The sequence below is a fragment of the Ahaetulla prasina genome, chromosome 2 (genome assembly GCF_028640845.1).
Source record: "Ahaetulla prasina isolate Xishuangbanna chromosome 2, ASM2864084v1, whole genome shotgun sequence".
NCBI lineage: Eukaryota > Metazoa > Chordata > Lepidosauria > Squamata > Colubridae > Ahaetulla > Ahaetulla prasina.
Window position 1 is genome coordinate 190,530,538 of NC_080540.1, and position 19,294 is coordinate 190,549,831.

At 38.8% G+C, this 19,294-nt stretch overlaps 1 protein-coding gene across 7 annotated transcripts in view; it reads left to right on the top strand.

The window, feature by feature from the left end:
• The first annotated feature begins 224 nt into the window (after positions 1-224).
• Positions 225-19,294, top strand: part of SYCE3 (synaptonemal complex central element protein 3) — a 103,605-nt gene continuing 84,535 nt past the window's right edge. For 3 of the 7 annotated variants that reach the window (XM_058169781.1, XM_058169787.1, XM_058169788.1), the window contains exons 1-2: positions 225-355; positions 9,015-9,123. In XM_058169781.1, coding sequence (XP_058025764.1) covers positions 341-355; positions 9,015-9,123 — 124 coding nt within the window. In that variant the 5' untranslated portion in view covers positions 225-340. Of the gene's footprint in view, positions 356-382; positions 1,052-1,563; positions 1,871-9,014; positions 9,124-10,876; positions 11,496-19,294 lie in introns of those variants that run through there. The other 4 variants (XM_058169782.1, XM_058169783.1, XM_058169784.1 and 1 more) reach the window with 4 other exon arrangements.

Here is a 19,294-nt window from a genome sequence, read left to right on the forward strand (position 1 = left end):
GAACACTAGAGGAAGAAAATCAAATCAGAACAGAGTGCTTGATGCAAAATAGACAATTTTTTTTCTCAATTGAAAGACAAAAATTATATAAGTTGAGTGTCATGAGACAATAAGCGTCCTACTATACATGAAAAGTTGGTGAATTCTTTTTTTCTTTAACATTACACGTCCGATGAAAGTCGTGGGCAGAAAAACCGGGTGCAAACGCCCAGGGATCTTCCCGCTGTTGCAGCCGAGAAAAGAGGCGCGGGGGCGTCTTGCACACCAACCGCGCCGCCTCCTTCCTCTCGGGCGAAGCGGAGGTCTAGCCGAAGCGACCCCGGAGAAGTTGGTGGGGGGGATGGCGGGTGAGAAGGTAGGTCGGCACAGGGCGGCTGATTCAGGCAGCACAAGGGAAGCAGGTCGAGCTCACACTGGTTGCGAAGGGGAACGGGCAGGCCGTTAGAAGCCGTTCGGGAAACCGGGGCGGGAGGCAATGGAGGAGGTCCGCTGAACTGAGGGCGGCCGAGAGGAGGCTGGCTTGACTCCCTCCCTCCCTCTCCCTCCCTAGTTAGGTTTAATATAGTCCCGACCGTTTCCATGTGTAAAGATCGTTATTTGGAAGAGGAGAAAGGGCTGCTAGGGACCACGGCCGCCGTCCTCATTCCGACCACTCAAGGGGGCAAAAAAACACTTTTGCGGGTATTTTCAAAATCCTGCGTGTCCCCGCTTTCTACTCTTTCTAGCCAAGTCTTTTGGCAGTAGTTGAGGAGAGACGTCTTGGAGGAAGTTCATGTTTCTTCGACTCCACTCAACGACAAAACCGGTGATCCGGTATATCTTATTTTACCTAAAACATATACTTCCTTTCTCGTGTGTGTGTGTGTCGCGTGTGTTAAACCTCAGTGTGTGTTAAGCCAGCCTTCCACAATCACGGGGGCGGCGAGCAGTTCATTCCGTAGGGTTCTTTAAAAGTCCTTTATAAAAATTATGTTATCCTTCATGGGCGGCAAATAATAATGATTGGATTTAATTTATACCTCAATACGACATAGATTTTCATGGAACTAAGGTCAGTGGAGTGAATATCCTGTTACCTATTTGTGTCAAGTCCCTACTTAATCGACTTGAATTTACTTGCAGATAAATATATATTTTTGACAGCGGAGAAGTATATACCTCTGAAGTAAAAAAATTATCTGAATAATAAATTATATTTGAGCAATGTTAAATGTAACTTTCTTTATATGTAAGTCCTATTAAATTGAATACTTCTGACTAAATGTTAAGATTCATGTGACTATTGTATTATATGCAAGCTTAATAAACATCCATTAAATTAATTATTAATATATTGATATATTAATATATATATAGGGCATTGCAGAATTAAAATAGCTTTGTTTAGATAATTCAAAACTTTGTGATTTTGTTTCAGCATTTTGCTTGTATATTTGTAGTACAGGCAAAGCACTGCAAGGTACAGTGTGTATCTGTGTGTATGTATGCATATATATACACATACACATATATTGGGTATATATGCCAATTGGGTATATATATATTGGGACACGGTGGCTCAGGGGCTAGGACATTGAGCTTGTCGATCGAAAGGTCGGCAGCTCGGCGGTTCGAATCCCTAGTGCTGCCGTGTAACGGGGTGAGCTCCCGTTACTTGTCCCAGCTTCTGCCAACCTAGCAATTTTGAAAGCACGTAAAAATGCAAGTAGAAAAAATAGGGACCACCTTGGTGGGAAGGTAACAGCGTTCCGTGTGCCTTTGGTGTTGAGTCATGCCGGCCACATGACCATGGACATCTTCGGACAGCGCTGGCTCTTTGGCTTTGAAACGGAGATGAACACCGCCCCCTAGAGTTGGCAACGACTAGCACGTATGTACTAGGGGAACCTTTACCTTTACCTCACACACATATATAAATTGAAGTTGGAAGAAAAATGAGAATCATTTAGTGGAGAACAATTTTCAGTTTTGAAATATGTAAGGAGGTCTGCCTATATAGTTGAATTATATTAAATTTCATTTGTGGTCTAGAAGGATACCATGTTCAATATCTCTCCGCTTAAATAGAATAGAATAGAATAGAATAGAATAGAATAGAATAGAATAGAATAGAATAGAATAGAATAGAATTTTATTGGCCAAGTGTGATTGGACACACAAGGAATTTGTCTTGGTGCATATGCTCTCAGTCTACATAAAAGAAAAGAAAAGATACGTTCATCAAGGTAAATACACTAAACACAATCCAAAATTATTATGAACAATTTTTATGAAGTAAAGCCACAGCCAAATTCCAAGTAATTGGGATAGAGAATGACCCACATTCAGATGTGGCTTAAAAATAAATTGGTTCGTTTAAAGTAGCTTATCCATCATTAAAAATAATTATGCTTCTATGAAATATGCATTAAAATTGCATTTTGCATACTAAACCCAGAACAGAGTATTTCATTTGACACACTTCCAATCAACAATCTAATCAAGTCCAATAAATAGGTTTGTATGAGATTAATCCCTAAGTATTTCAGATTCATTAATACGTGGGATAGCTATGTACCTCAACCTTGAAACTATAAAGTCTGTATTCCTTCAGTTGTGAAAGGCATTCAGTATCATTTTTTCTAATTGCTTTAGAGGAGTAATTTACAAATTATTTATAAATCATTCAGGGTTTGGAAAATATATTGACAATGTTTAGACAGTAGTGCACAAAAGTATTTGTATTCACAAACAAAAAATAAAAACAAGATCTAGGATGCCAGTACAGATAATATTTTGCCACTCAACAAAGGAGAGATGTCTTTAGCATTATCCCTGTGTGAAGAATTCCTACCAAAGAATAATGGAATTGCCAGAACACAGGCTATGTACCCAGACTTACATATCAAAAAGATACAAATATGTACTGCCAGCATATTTTTTCTACCTCATTTCCATGACTTTTTAAAATCTCATCCATTCATCTATGAGACAGGCATAAATCATCATTAGCTATATGTATTGTAATAGTATTTCCTCCTTTATTCTAATATTATTCAAGGGCAACCTTAAAATGTGTAAATCTAGTATTTGCTCCATAACCTGGGATAAGTATGATTGTGGAAAGAACCCTTAGATCAAGGTTGCACAAAATGATCAATCTTACCCCCCAGGTTGATGGGACTAACCAAAGGTCAGTATTATTATTTGCACTACTATTAGTAAAGTAGATTTTATTTAATTATTTAATTATTTTCCTACAAAAAACATTTACAAGTCAGTGAACTGAAGAGTTTGGGGATGCCACCTAAGATCATTGAAATGTCTGAAATAGCATCTTTGGTAACTTGCAGATTTAGCTTTCTAATAGCAAAGCCCTCTTTTTTGGCAATTTTCTTTGGTCTGAGATGGTTTGGATGGCCTTCTCAGGAAGCTTCTTATAAACAAACTGCAACAATCCTCCAAGGAGAAAAGGCTAAAGCCTCTGAGCCTCAGGATTTCACAATATCCAGAAAGGTGAGGATGCTAGCAAAAGAGGTGGATTATGGAATCCATCTCTTTCTCTAGTATTTCTAGTATTTTTCCTCTTTGGAGGAAAAATGCTAGCGAACTGGCATTTTGAAAGGCTCTGCTCAGAAAGTTATGTTCCTCCAGAGTGAGAGAGGATTTCCTTTCTTTGTATGGAGGAGAGGTAAAATCCCTCAGTGTGCTGGGGGTGGTGGTGGTGGCGGCATGTCAAACCCTTTGTCCCCTTTGTTAGCAACTTTCCTCAAAAGCAGGCAGAGAAGATTGCAGAACACTTGTCAACTAGTTGTACATCTTCTCATCGTTCCCATCACCAATCTTTTTGTATGACTGTAACTTTGTTGCTGGTAATACTTATGATATATATATTTGCATTTATTATTTGCATTTATATCCCGCCCTTCTCCGAAGACTCAGGGCGGCTTACACTATTTTAGCAATAGTCTTCATTCTGTTTGTATATTTATATACAAAGTCAACTTATTGCCCCCAACAATCTGGGTCCTCATTTTACCTACCTTATAAAGGATGGAAGGCTGAGTCAACCTTGGGCCTGGTGGGACTAGAACCTGCAGTAATTGCAGGCAGCTGTGTTAATAACAGACTGCATTAGTAGTCTGAGCCACAGAGGGCTCAGATATATTGATATATTGACCATCATTTGTGTTGTAAATGTTGTACCTTGATGAAGGTATCTTTTCTTTTATGTACACTGAGAGCATATGCACCAAGACAAATTCCTTGTGTGTCCAATCACACTTGGCCAATAAAAAAAATCTATTCTATTCTATTCTACATGTGAACAGGTTGCCGAACAGGTTGCCAGGTGCCCAAACTGTGATTGTAATTGGAGGAGGGTAGCACAATGTTTTACATTGCCTGGAAGTGCTTGGTTCTGTGACCATTGTGACTGTCAACAGTTGTTAACCAGTTGAAAGTCCAGGGCTACCTATTTAAAGAAATGTGGTGATTGAGACATATTTTCTTGTGATCTACAGGGATCATGTCCTATTTGGTTTTCATTTTGAAATTATGTTACAATTCTGAAATCTGTTTCATTTGTCTAATAAATTAATGGTTATTCAACAAAGATATTTTTGACTAATCAAAACAAGTATCTAACATTTTAAAATAAAGTTAAGTAATTCAGTAGGCTTCAGTATACGCAATAGTAGCACTGGTGGGTTTCAATTTTTTTTACTACCGGTTCTGTGGGTGTGGCTTGGTGGGCGTGGCATGGCTTGGTGGGCATGGCAGGGGAAGATTAATGCAAAATCCCCATTTCCACCTCATCAGCTGGGACTCGGGAGGCAGAGAATAGATGGGGGTTGGGGCAGTCAGAATTTTTACTACCGGTTCTCCGAACTACTCAAACTTTCCGCTACTGGTTCTCCAGAACTGCTCAGAATCTGCTGAAACCCACATCTGAATAGTCGCATTAGTTATTTAAATTTTTGAATAAGAATGTGGATGAAAACAATTGTGCTGAATAAACATTCACACTGGGAAATATTAAGCTTATCCTACATATTAAACAAGTTTTTGACAGAGGAATTCAGTTGAGGTGAAAGAGACAAACTGAGCAATGAGTTAAAAGAGTTGTTACAGGCAGTAGGATGAAAATGTGGATATATGTACACTGTTCAGTGTTCCCAGACAGCAGGTTTGGGTTGATTATTAGAAAATAATTCTACATAGTAAGAGTTGTTCAAGAATGATGCTGAACTCTTTCTTTGGAAGTATTTAAACAGAGCCACACGATCATTTATCAGTAATACTATAATAACTGATATCTGCATTGGACCAAGGATTGGACTATGAGCACCTAACTCAATAAAGTCACTCTCAGTTGAATATACAAAAGTCAATTACAAACAGGAAAAAAGAGAAACACAATACTTAAAAATGAACTAAAGCCATAAAATGGCGACTGGATTAAGGTGAACTGCAGCTAACAATTGGGACTACAATATATTCATTGAGATCCAAAGATCTTAGAAAAGAGCCACATCTCATTTGCTTTTCTAAAGACTTGCTGGGTCAGGGGGCAGATTATTCAAATTTGGGGATATATTATTTTTAAAAAGTAGAAGCTGCCATTCAGAAGACATGCATTTGAAGTCCCAAAGGCTGCATTATCCCAATAAGGGCACCTGGAAAATATTCTTCCAGTGATGCACAAGACAAAGTCCTGCAAAAATGCCTTCAGCCACAGTTGCCACCTGCTCTTTCAATAGTAACTGTGAATTCAGAAGGACCCCCACGTCACCAAATAAATTCAAATGGGGCAGGACTACCCCACTCAGAGATGAGATTGAATATTTTTCCAGTTCTTGTAGAACCCAAAACTGACAGCTACTCAGCACTGGAAGGATTGAACTGGAGTCTGTGGTTCACCATCCAGACCCTATAACCTCTAGACACTGTGACAGAAGCTTGCTAGCTTCACTTGATAGCAACTATGGTGGAGATGTAAAATTGAACATCATCAGTGTGGTGGTAAAATTGCACCCTAATGTTAAAAAGGAGAGAAAAACACCTGTGGTACCTCACAAAGCAGGGCCCTAGGGATAGACTGCTCTCTTTTCAACAACACTGGTTGGAGTTGGACCTGAAGGAAGGAGAAGACCATTGTAGGACAGTACTCAATCAAAGGATTACCATGGTTAATGGAATTGAAGGCTGCTGAAAGGTTAAAACAAACAAACAAAGGAAAGTATAAATGAATTACTGCCATCCTGAGCCCACCAAAATTTATCTACAAGTGTGACCAAAATTTTCTCAGGACTATATCTTGGACTGTATTTGACTAGAAAAGATTCTAATAATAATAATAATAATAATAATAATAATAATAATAATAATAATAATAATAATAATAATAATAATAATAATAATAATAATAATAATATTTTAATTTATAGACCGCCCTTCTCCCAAAGGACTCAGGGCGGTGAACAGCCAGTTAAAATACAGGAAAACAGACAATATTAAAAACAACCCTTAAAAAACTCATTCAATTGGCCAAAACTAAAACACAGTTACACCCTATAAATTACTAAAAATTTAAAATCCCAATTAATCAAATTAAAATTTTAAAAAATCAAGCCAGTCCAACGAGACGGAACAAATAGGTTTTAAGTTTGCGGCGAAAGGTCCTAAGGTCAGACAATTGTCGGAGTCCAGGGGGAAGCTCGTTCCACAGGGTAGGAGCCCCCACAGAGAAGGCCCTCCCTCTGGGGGCCGCCAGTCGACATTGTTTGGCTGACGGCACCCTCAGGAGTCCCTCTCTGTGAGAACGCACCAGTCGCTGGGAGATTGAAGCCGGCAGAAGACGGTCCCGTAAATATCCCGGTCCTAAGCCATGGAGCGCTTTAAAGGTCGTCACCAAAACCTTGAAGCGCACCCGGAAGACCACAGGTAGCCAGTGCAGTCTGCGCAGGATAGGTGTTACGTGGGAACTACGTGCTGCTCCCTCGATAACCCGCGCAGCCGCATTCTGGACTAACTGGAGTCTCCGAGTGCTCTTCAAGGGGAGCCCCATGTAGAGAGCATTGCAGTAGTCCAAGCGAGATGTAACGAGAGCATGAGTGACCGTGCATAGGGCATCCCGGTCCAGGAAGGGACGCAACTGGCGGATCAGGCGAACCTGATAAAAAGCTCTCCTGGAGACGGTTGTCAAATGATCTTCAAAAGACAACCGTCCATCCAGGAGCACGCCCAAGTTGCGGACCTTCTCCGTCGGGGCCAATGACTCGCCCCCGACGGACAGCCGCATCTGCAGCTGACTGTACCGGGGTGCCGGCATCCACAGCCACTCCGTCTTGGAGGGATTAAGCTTGAGCCTGTTCCTCCCCATTTAGACCCGTACGGCTTCCAAACACCGGGACAGCACTTCGATAGCTTCGTTGGGGTGGAAAAGTACAGCTGAGTGTCATCAGCGTACAGCTAGTATCTCACCCCAAAACCACTGATGATCTCACCCAGCGGCTTCATATAAATGTTGAACAGGAGAGGCGAGAGGATCGACCCCTGCGGCACCCCACACAGGAGGCACTTCGGGGTCGATCTCTGCCCCCCTGCCAACACCGTCTGTGTCCGATCAGAGAGGTAGGAGGAGAACCACCGATAAACGGTGCCTCCCACTCCCAACCCCTCTAGCCGGCGCAGCAGGATACCATGGTCGATGGTATCAAAAGCCGCTGAGAGGTCTAATAGGACCAGGAATAACCCTTATCCCTGGCCCTCCAGAGATCATCCACCAACGCGACCAAAGCCGTCTCAGTACTGTAACCAGGTCGGAAGCCGGACTGGAACGGGTTTAGATAGACAGTTTCATCCAGGTACTGGGGTAGCTGACATGCCACCGCACTCTCTACAACCTTCGCCGTGAAGCGAAGATTGGAGACTGGATGGTAATTACCTAAAACAGCTGGGTCCAGGGAAGGCTTCTTGAGGAGAGGTCTCACCACCGCCTCTTTCAAGGCAGCGGGAAAGACTCCCTCCCGCAAAGAAGCATTTGTAATCCCCTGGAGCCAGCCTCGTGTCACCTCCTGTGTGGCCAGCGCATGATCCATTTCTTTCAGGACTTTTTAAAACTTGGGCCTTCCTAGGAAAACATGTTGGAGACTGGATGAAGATTGTCCAGATATGCAGGATTTAGTGATGATTTCTTCTTGAAAAGGCGCATAGACCATAGCCTGTTTCAAGCATCGGGACCATCCATTCTCTTAAGGAAGAATTTGCCACTAGACAGATCCACCCATATGCCACCTTCCTGGCCTTGAATCAAAATTATAGGTACTGTGTCCACAGTAAGAAGGACCCTATTCACTTCCTCAAGTCTACTAAGGATTAAAGTAATTGTAGATCAGATGTCTCCAACTTTAAGACTTGTGGACTTCAATTCCCAGAATTCCTCAGCCACCTTTGCTGGCTGAGGAATTCTGGGAGTTGAAGTCCACAAAGTTGCCAAGGTTGGAGACCCCTGTTGTAGATAACACAGGATCACACCTCAGTCAAATCCATAGGACTTGCCCAGCTGGAGTCTTAACTTGGAACAGATCTAAGCAATTTGAAAAAACAAGGTGCTGAGAATAGTTATTACAGTAGAACTGCAGGTATTCTCATCTCACTGGTGCTGTGGGCATTTCTTCTGCTGCTTCACCCACCAAAGATCCTTCCAAGATCCTCCTGAAACCAGGAAACAACAGAGTGCACAAGAAGAGTGCAGTGTTGTGGTCTATTTGAAGGCATCACCACTGTTATTCAAGCAGTGACCAGGGCCTCAACCAAATTTAAGAACAATCTTAAGCGCCCTCTGAAACCTGATTGGGTCTGCACTCAAGAACTATTTTTATTTGTTGTTTCTAGATTATTCTGGGAATCTTCTGGTTTGATAAAATGCTTAAAATGAGTATTTAAAAAATATTAAAACCATTACTTTATTGCATGCATCAAATATAGGTTCACACGGTGAACTATTATTAATATCATTTGTTTTCTATTAGATGGCTAAATGTGAACCCTGCGAAAGAAGTTATGATAACATGGTAAAAATGCTTGAGGATTTGAACAGGGATTTGGAAAAACTTCTGGAAGACATGGAGAAATTATCAGGTGTGACATATTCCTGAAGTATATCTATATATTGCTAACAAATTGTCAATTCAGAGTAATAAGAATTTACTGCAGTTTTTGTAGATGTTCATTTGAATTACAATGCTTATTAGTAATTTATTCAATTTGATACTGTGTTGGATGGGCATTTAGATTTGGTGGCACTGGTCATATGTAGCACATAGTTAAGAACTATGGATTTTTATGCTAGAACAGTTTTATGTAACCTGATCTGTTTCTGCAGATTATTATTTTATGGAATTAACCTTAATGTGGTTTGTTCTTATGAGCTTTGTTATTTTGCTTTCCAGAAAAATTGCTCATTTAAGTATTTTTCCATAAATACTTAAGTACCATAATTACTTTTCATTTTTCAGAAGAATTTTGTTTTAAAAAAGTACTAAATTAAAATAATTTCTTATAGGAAATGTTACTATTTTGCAAATGTGCAGACCCAATTATAAACACACTAGTAAAGAATGTAAATTTTTGTTTAACTATCTTGGTTAAACATGGCGGGTATTTTTTTCTACCTTTCCATATAAAATGTTCCATATGTATTAAGGGCCTTTAAAAACATATGGGAAAATAGTTGTCAAAGAAGTAGATAATATGTTTGGGAAAAGATTAAATACCTTCAATTCATTATGTCTCTGTATTGAAATCCTTCTTTCCAGACTAGGTTTTCCAGTTCATGAAAGAATATTGTATTATTGGAAACATTAATTCATTAAAGAAAAACTCTGGAAGAAAAACTCCAGTAATAAGGCTAAGTGATATGGTTGCTAAGCAAAATATTACATGACCCTGATGGACTTATGATCTCATTTCCATGGCAGTCATTAAGTGAATTACCCACAGTTGTTAAGCAAGACATCACATGATTACAACTTTCAATTTTACTACAAGCTTCTCCATTGACTCTGCTTGTCAGAAGCTGGCTATGAATTGTGCAAATGATGATCATGTGATTGCAGAATGTTGTGAAAATGTCCACAATTACAAAGCACCTAAATCTCAATTATGTGATTGTAGGGACACTGCAATGATTATAAGTATGAAGACTGGTCATAAAGTTATTTTTTTCAGTATTGTTGTAATTTCAAATGGTTATTAAATAGGGTAGTCATTTGACTGATTCATTTTGCTCTCATTAAAACATTTTACAAATAAAAATTTGATCTCTGTAATTAGACATTCTAAACATGTAACACTGTTTAGGTTTACACCGATAATGTAAATCAGATTATGCAAAAAACCAAAACAAAAAAACCTTGACATATTCCTGTTTTCATCAGGAGTGCATTTCAGGGAAGAGATTTTAACTTCCTTTTTATGGAACAATTCCTAATTCATTCATTCACACTACTGTTTTTAATGGACTAACTAAACATTGTGAGATTAATTATTTAACAAATTTGTTTATCACATATCTGTACATTACAGCATAGTGTCCATGTTAAAAGTAATCAGGAATATACACATAGTCAAAACAAGAATTTTTGTAATTAAAAATTGTGACACAACTACCCTGATGATTAGTGAAATGGAAAACAATAGATGAATAAACTATTTTCTGTAGCATAATACAAAAATTTTCAAGCATTGGCTTGAATCCTTAAATACCATATTTGAAAAAATATGTAGAGCTAGAATTGGCAGTTCTGTTACTGTTTATTTTTTATTACTTTATCATTCATCCCATTCAAATTCACCCATTGAATCACTGAATTTATCTGTTGGGTTGTCCCAGTGCAGGCTACTTGGATGGCTTATGATATGGTGGTAATGCGCGCTAATCCAGACTTGGCCAATTCAATGAGACGTCTGGAAGATGCCTTTCTCACTTGTAAGGAAGAAATGGAGAAAAACTGGCAAGAAATGTTGAAGGAGACTAAAAGTGCTGAACCAAAACAATAACTTTTTGAAATCAGTGGTGGAAGAGTTAGTCTTGAGTAGTGTGGTCAGTGTTTATTTACAAAATACATTTTAAAAATATATTCCTGAGCTGTGTCTATTTCAATTTTTATTCTTGAATGAAAATGCTTTCAAACATCTAAGCGGTATGCACAACTACAGTATGATTTTATTTTATTTTCATCATTGATGATGTCAGTCACGGAACATATTATCAAATTCATTTCCCATATTAACCTGTAAAATTAATAACCTTAAGAATAGGATTTACTGAAACTAAAGTTACTGATGTCTTGATCTTGCTATACATATTTACATGAAAGAAAAATTTATAAATTTAGTCTAGTTTATTCCCATAAGCATTTGTAGGAGTGCAGCCCTAAATCACAACTAAGATGAGAATAATTTGACCACAAGATGGCACTCACACATAAGGATCAATTTTAGAAAATCAAATCTTAGCATGCCAACAACACAGGTTGTATCCATATACAGTAGTAGACAATTCAGGGAAGAGATAGGATAGCTGAATGTATGTTAAAGCCTAAAATGGAAATAGAATAATATAATTCATGAGAGGTGAAGGTGTAGAAGATGAAATAAAGACAATTACTCTTTTTTTCTGATTTGAGGCAAGTCGAGAGGAGTTGGAGGGGGGAAAGTACCTTCTGACATGAGATAAAGAACATACCCATACTAGTGAAGTTAGCAGAGTGGAAGAAGGTACGTTTGAAGTTTTTGGCATTGATTGACAAGGAGAGAAGTCACCTTTGGAAAATGACAAGGAGGTAGAAGCATGGATGCATCAAGAAGATGCAAAGAATCTGCTTGGCTCTCTTCTTCACTTTTCTATGTTCAAGAAGGTAGGGGGGATGGGAAAGTGGCAGGCAAAAGAGGAGCAGAAAGCATTCAAGATTGAGGAGTGAACTCTCATGAGAGTGAAAAGTTGCCCTTGTAAGGTAGTATGGTACATCTGTACATCTACAGTATGATAGATGCAAAAATCATGTAAACCAAGATAAGAGCCCTGTTTGGATCAAGGTCTCTTTCTCTTCTTTGTGTTCAAAAGATAGGAGTGCATCTCATCTATTATGAGAGTGAGTGAGAGTGTTGAGTATGTTTTGGTGGCAGTGACTGCACTAGTGGTGCTGCGACTCTCCAGACACAGACATGTCATGCAATGCATGCAGAGGAGGCTGAAGCTCCGCCCACTTGAAATCTCCAGTGAAGCTGATTGAGAAGTGACCATTGTCATGACTGCTGTGCAAACAACAGATACCCTGTTTCCCCCAAAATAATATCCCCTGATAATAAGTCCAATCAGGCTTTTGAGAGCATGGCAATAAGGCCAAGCGCTTATTTCAGGGTTCAAAAAAATATAACACAGGATCTTATTTTTGGGGAAACACAATACTATACAGAATCTGGAGACAAAGTCTTTATTGGAATTTTGTTTGGTTTGCAAAAACTGCTGAAAGGAAGTTTCTATTATATTTTGCTATAATATGCATTGGCTACTATTTATTATTGCAGTTTTATTGTGTAAATAAGTTCCACTCAGGTGATGCATTTTCATCAATGTGTATTCCCCAAGCATAGCTGCCACCTACTCCCATGAGTATAAGACAAGGAAGCTTCATACAGCAGAGGTCACCAACCTTTCGGATCTCAGGGACCACTAAATTCATAATTTTAAATCCTGAGGACCACTAATATGAATTTTTAAAAAACATAAATAGTATTTAGTGCAATATAAAAAATGCAAATAATTTTTCTGCGGACCACCAAAGTTTTCTCGTGGACCACCAGTGGTCCATGGACCACTAGTTGGTGACCACTGTCATAGAGCACATAGTTGAGCTGTATTCATGGACTATTGATAGTTCGGATAACACAGCATGTGTTTATAGAGCGTTCCTTTACATGGGAGTTGGTAGTTCAACTACAGTATATGACAAGTATACCACACAGTATTTTTCCAGAATAGAGTTACTGTTAATTACTTTCTAGTAATTAGTAATCACTCTTTCATTACCTTTTCTTAATTACTATGTCACCCAGTCAAAAATAGTGTGCTCAGGATGCATTTCTGCACTGATACAAATGTTGAGTGTTGAACACTCATAGTTGCTTCTTAAAGCAGGAGATACAGCAGCACACATTGCTTCCATGTTTCCTTTCATTAGTCCTGTGAATGCACCTGCACCTGGGGGGAAAAAAAGATCAGAATTCTAAGATTTTCAGAATTACTTGCCATTTCTGGCTTACGTTATCTCTATATGAAAACATACATGTTTTTGAGTATTGTGGACATAGGAAGCTATAAGAATTCTGAGCAAGCCCCTCGTTTCCTGATTCATCCCTTCCCCCACCCCAAGCATAACAGTAACATAAAAGATATGGTGGTAGGCCACCTGACTGCTCCAAACCTATTTGTAGAAAAACCGGCTACAGGTTATTTTTAAAACATTTTTTCAAAAGCCTGTTGTATAAACTTTATGGAAATAAGTGAAAGATATTCTTCCTTTGCCCTTAAATATGAAAACATTCATTTTCCTCTCTCGTTCCTTCTCACTCCCCTTGTTTAGAACAACCCCAATCTCCCACATTCTTTTCAGTAACTTCTAGGGCAGGCTATTAAACTAATTATTTTTGGTCATCCTACTGATATACTCAAGATTTCTTCAGAAATATTTAAAATCTCATTGTTGTCTAAATTTCTGTCAGCAATCTAGAACTTTGCAGGTTCAGTCACCAAAATTATGGTGTTTTGTTTTGGGCAACCTGGCACTGATTAGCTGTGAGAAACAACAAAGCAAAAGATTCTATTTTAGCTTGGTGGAATGGGAACATTAAAGATATTTTTTTAAAAAAACACACACACAGAGGCGAGATATCCCTAATAAGGCAGCTGCTAGCATTTACTCCTAAAACAGCAGCACAAAAAGAGCTGTTGTGAGCTTTGTACATATCCTTGCTCAGCAGAACAGTAATATTTTACATTTGAAGTGCCAGAAGAGTAGAATTCCAGCTGGACAAACTTAAATCAGCTATTTCAAACATTTTTTGCAACAAATTGCAAAATTTGGACTGTAGTGGCAGAACATAGGAGCAGGAGATGACATGCATACATTAAAAAAATCCCCAGACGAACCAGAAGGAAATACGTTTATGGAGATTCTAAGTTATCCAGGTCATGGTTGTCCCAAAGGTGCTTTTTCAAGAGGCAACTGGACTTTCTGGCTTTTCTTTGGAGATGTTTCACTTCTCATCCAAGAAGCTATGACCCATAATGGCATTGCTGAATCATTGATCCAACAGGTCAGACAACCACTGGCTTTGAGACCACATATCTCCTGTGCAAGCTGCACTGGTTACCGGTGGTCTTCCGGGTGCAATTCAAGGTGTTGGTTCTCACCTTTAAAGCGCTCCATGCTTGGGACTGGGTTACTTACGGGACCGCCTACTGCCACCAATAGCCTCCCATCGACCTGTGCGCTCCCATAGGGAGGGCCTCCTCAGGGTGCCCTCAGCCAAACAATGCTGACTGGCGGCTCCCAGGGGGAGGGCCTTCTCTGTGGGGGCTCCTGCCCTGTGGAATGAGCTACCTCTGGGGCTACGCCAACTCCCTGACCTCCGGACCTTTAAGTGCGAGCTTAAGACTTTCTTGTTCCATCGTGCAGGGTTGGCCTAATCGCAATTTTAACATGGGTGGTTTTATTAGGGTTTATTTTATATTTTATTAGTTTTTAAAATTATTGGGCCAATTTTGAATTAGATTTTTAATAATGTTCTTAACGTTTGTTTCTGTGCGATTTTATCTTGGCTGTAAACCGCTCTGAGTCTTCGGAGAAGGGCGGTATAGAAATGTGATAAATAAATAAATAAATAATAAATAAATATGTATAATGTGCTTTGATGAATCATTGACTGAGTCCCCGCATTCTGTGAATAGCTACTTACTCCACTTTAGACATTTCGTGATTTTGTTATAACTTCCCAGTATCCCAAGAATGAAATGAAATCTGAGAAAAATGCCCCTGGGTTTCTGAGTTTCAAAGGTTATTGTCATAACTGGTTCAAAGGTTTGTTTCTCTTCAAAAGACAGGACAGTATTCTATGAACTAGACAAGTGACTAGTTAAGAGTAAGATGCCTAAAGTGTGAATCAGGTGATTTTATCCAGTAGTACCTGACCAACTTTGGCTGAAGAAAAGTCAAGACAGGCAGCTCAGATTAATAATTGGGTGGGAGACCACCAGGAAAATTTGGGCTGTAAATTGGCCTGGAAAAATCTCAGAAAAAAACAAAAACTTTTCTGCTTTGTCCTGGGAAAATTGCATAGATGTTTTAAAGTCACCAGGAATTGAGCTTGATTTGAACAATTCAATTTGTTTTTGCTTTTAAATAGATAAATAAGAGCACTTCACAAACAAGTGAAAATGCTTTGTGTTGGCCTTAACTTTAGTCATTGTATCTAATAGGGAAATGTATTTATTTCCAAGGTAAATATTGTCTATGATTGAGAAACCTTCCTTTCCTTTTTTTACTCAGGAAACGGCTTTATATGAAACTTCATCTCTTTCTTCTCCAGAGCCTTCACAGTTAGAAAGCTGGAATCTCTTCCTGTCCTCAAGTCCTGAGTCCCACAGCCTTTTCCACACTCCCCATCAACAATTGAATGCTTACCTTTAGAAGAGTTCCAGAGATCATGTGAGGAAAAAGGGCAGGCCACTATGTCCCTTGCTGGGCTGCATGGCTCCATCTTGGAGGCAGGTGCCATTTTCAGAGGGGACACAATACATTAAAGGCACTTTGAAAATGGCCCCTGCTTCTGCAGCAGAGCCATGTCGTTTAGGGACAGATTAGCCTGCTCTGTTTAACTAATACAACCTCAGAACAGGCTGCTCCATCCCTAGGTTGTATGGATCTCTTCCAGAAGCAGGCACCATTTTTGGAGTGACTGAAATGTGGCTGCTCCGAAAATGGCGCTGGTTTCTGGGATGGAGCCCTGCAGCCCACTTTCCCTCCTGTGCACTTCAGAGCTCTTCTAAATGTAAGTGTGCAATCAGTGACAGGTAGAGAGGAGGATGTGCGATCCAGTGGGGTGGAAAGTAGGCCCAAGGGCTTTAGGGATCCAATGGAGCTAGATGAGAAGGAGAAACAGGCAATAGAGACAGGTATCAGCATTGAAGAGACCAGTTTTCATGCAGTAGAGCTGTTGTTGGCTCTAGGTCAGACTCAGGGTATGAGGTGAACACTAGGGAGGGGCTACAACCTGCAAAAAGAAACAAACAAACCCCAGACTCAATTCAAATATGCTTTTCTCTAAATGGTTCCTTTTAGAGTATTTGTATCTTGATTCAGTTTCTTTCTTCCTCTTGTTATCCTTTTTCATATTTCTTCCTTTCCTTCTATGTCGTCATCCATGGCTTATCTATGATACAGAGAAGTTCTAAGCTCTGATATGTCTATTCCATTATGTTTTTAAGTTGTTCTTTTGTTTGAAATTTGTTTCTGGTCTTCCATGATCTGAAAATGGAGTAGGTCAGAAGTGCATGATCACTGGCCTTGGAAAGCTTGGTGTAGACTCAGTAGGTTTCCAAATGTTGGTTTCAAATTAGAATTGGTTAATAAACAATAATTGTTAATAATTGGTTAATAAATGACTCGCGTTTTGTGGTAAATAATTCAAAATATACCTAACCCTAAATAAAACATTAACATGAAGATTTGGTCCTGGGCACTATCATTTTTGAAGAATGCAAAGCTCACCTTAAAAGGTCAGTTGCAGATGAGGTTGCAGTGGATTGTAAACCAAGTAAAAATGGTTTGCATCATTTCTGGGATCTGTATAGAATCATTCAATATACACTGCTTTTCTCCCAAGTCAAGCAATTTTTAGAAACTGAAACCTGGCAAATCTGTTCACCAGTCAAAGTTGAGACAATTGTTGTAAAGCTAACCCAGCAGTTCATCTGCCCAGTTGCCTGAAAAAAGCTGCTTCTCAGTCTTCAGCATAAATAAATACATAAATTATGCAAAATTTTATAATAAGATGCAAATCAAACAAGAAATTATTTTCTGCTATTATTTCTAAAGAACTTTTGATCCTAGCTTCTTTTGTATATTTATTTATGGTAATGGCTTTATAGACTTGGCAATGAATCTTCTCAGGTAATTTCAGATTTTACCATTTACAATTTTACAAAGATCAGGAAATTATGGGACTTTCTGCAAATTATGTGTTTTTAATGCTTACAAAGTATTTATAGAATAAATAAAATGTATTTATTGATATGGTTTATAATTCACATTACTTTAAACAGCATTTATAGTTTGCAGAAATGAGATCTTACAGGCTGATATGTTTTTGATAGTAACATAACTAAAAATATCAATAGACTCTTACACAGAGTAGATTGCTGACAGTCTGTAATGAAATTTTGTGCAATGGCCTGATATTTAAGCTACAGCTGCCAATGTTAATTATGAAGACAGTCCATGACAAGCTAATTATAGACTGTTTTAACTTGTTTATTTCCAAAAGCAGAATAGTTTTTCCAGCATATGTATGTGTGTAGTACACTCACATATGCTGGAAAAACTATACACACACACGTTGTAAAAACTATTCTGAATACATACATACTACATACCCACATACATACATATACCCACATACATACACTGAACAACCAAAGTTAAGCAAGGTATGCTATCCTACACACAAACTCCCTCATTTTTTAAGTTAATTATTGTTCCTCAGTTTACTATACTTACTAAAAAATCAATTTCTAAATACATCACAGATAGTCACAAAATACATCAAAAGTATTTCAGTGGAACGTTGTCATGGCCTCAGCTTCTGAGTGGTATGCTATATACCAGTCTTGAAAGCCGTACCTAAAATTTGGACTCCACATAATGGTTTCTGATGGCTCTCATCTTGATATCAATGCCCTCTGCAAACAAGCTGCTCATATCTCTGACAGGTCTGGGTTGTTCCTTCCTTATAAGACTGATGCATTGAAAGGGACAGTAAAAGAGGTACCAGTAATAGGAAAGAAGCAATAACAAATGCTAGGGTAAAAAAGAGATTTTAGATAGCAAATGAATAGCAGCCTGATCCATTATTGGCTTTGACCTACTTAACTATTTGCAAACAATTTCCATCCTGCTTCTCCCAGGCTCTTAAAAGACAAAAATTTCAGCCAACACTAGAGCCTTCAAGAGGGCATAAATAGGCACTATGCAGGAATGGGCTCCTGACCTCAGGCTCCCCCTACCCATGGCTGTGTGCATGGATCTCTTCATAGCAAATACTCTAAGGCAGCTATAGCCTTTAGCAAACCATTTAAATGGGAATCCAGGAAGTTGTCTTTCTGTGTAAACACATTTAGCAATGATGTACTAAACTCATTTTATATTACACTGTTCAGTGTAGAAATTGCTGTAGTACAATAAAAGTGAAAATCTTTAATGTTTTTCATTAAGCAAAATCACCTTTAACATAATCCTATTTGCAATTCTAAATTCTGGAACTTGTTTCTGAAAAACCAGTAATTTCATTTTGTTTTCCAGAAGTTTTAAGTATTAACTATGTCAGTGATATTTGGCAGGGACACCATTGCTGAAAGCAAACTCAGCAATTTGAATTGGATGGTAAATCATGATTTTACTATTTATCTATTCCATGTATGTATGTTCTTGCAAGACAGGCAGAAGGATTTTAACTAACTATATATATGTGTATAAAGATAGGTCGTCAACTGGACAGTACATTTCATTAATTTCTCTCCAACAAACCTATTGTTTAGTTTAAGAAAATAAACCATCTTTCTAGTCCATTTGATAATCCTTAATAATTTCTCAATGCAGCTAAAACACAAGTGTGATAACTGGGAGGTGGAATTGCCAGTCAAAGGAAGGCAACATAGGGTATCCCCTCCTGGGCTGTATTCTGGCAGGAGGATGGAACTGCAAGAGAAGAATTGGAAGGTGTGGATAAAAGAACAGATCTGGGAGCCTAGGAATATCTCCATTGGTCTGTGAGTCAGGATTTAGACTATTTTTAGTGCTGGGAAGGCTGGTATTGTATACTGTAGATACTTTGTAGAACAAATGGCCCATATTAAGAGTTCATGTGACAATGCTGATCAAGTTAGGTGGAAGACTAGACTATCAATTGTTTTGATGGCCGGACTGTATATTTGCATGTCAAGATTCACATGTAGCAGAACTGATAGAGCAGT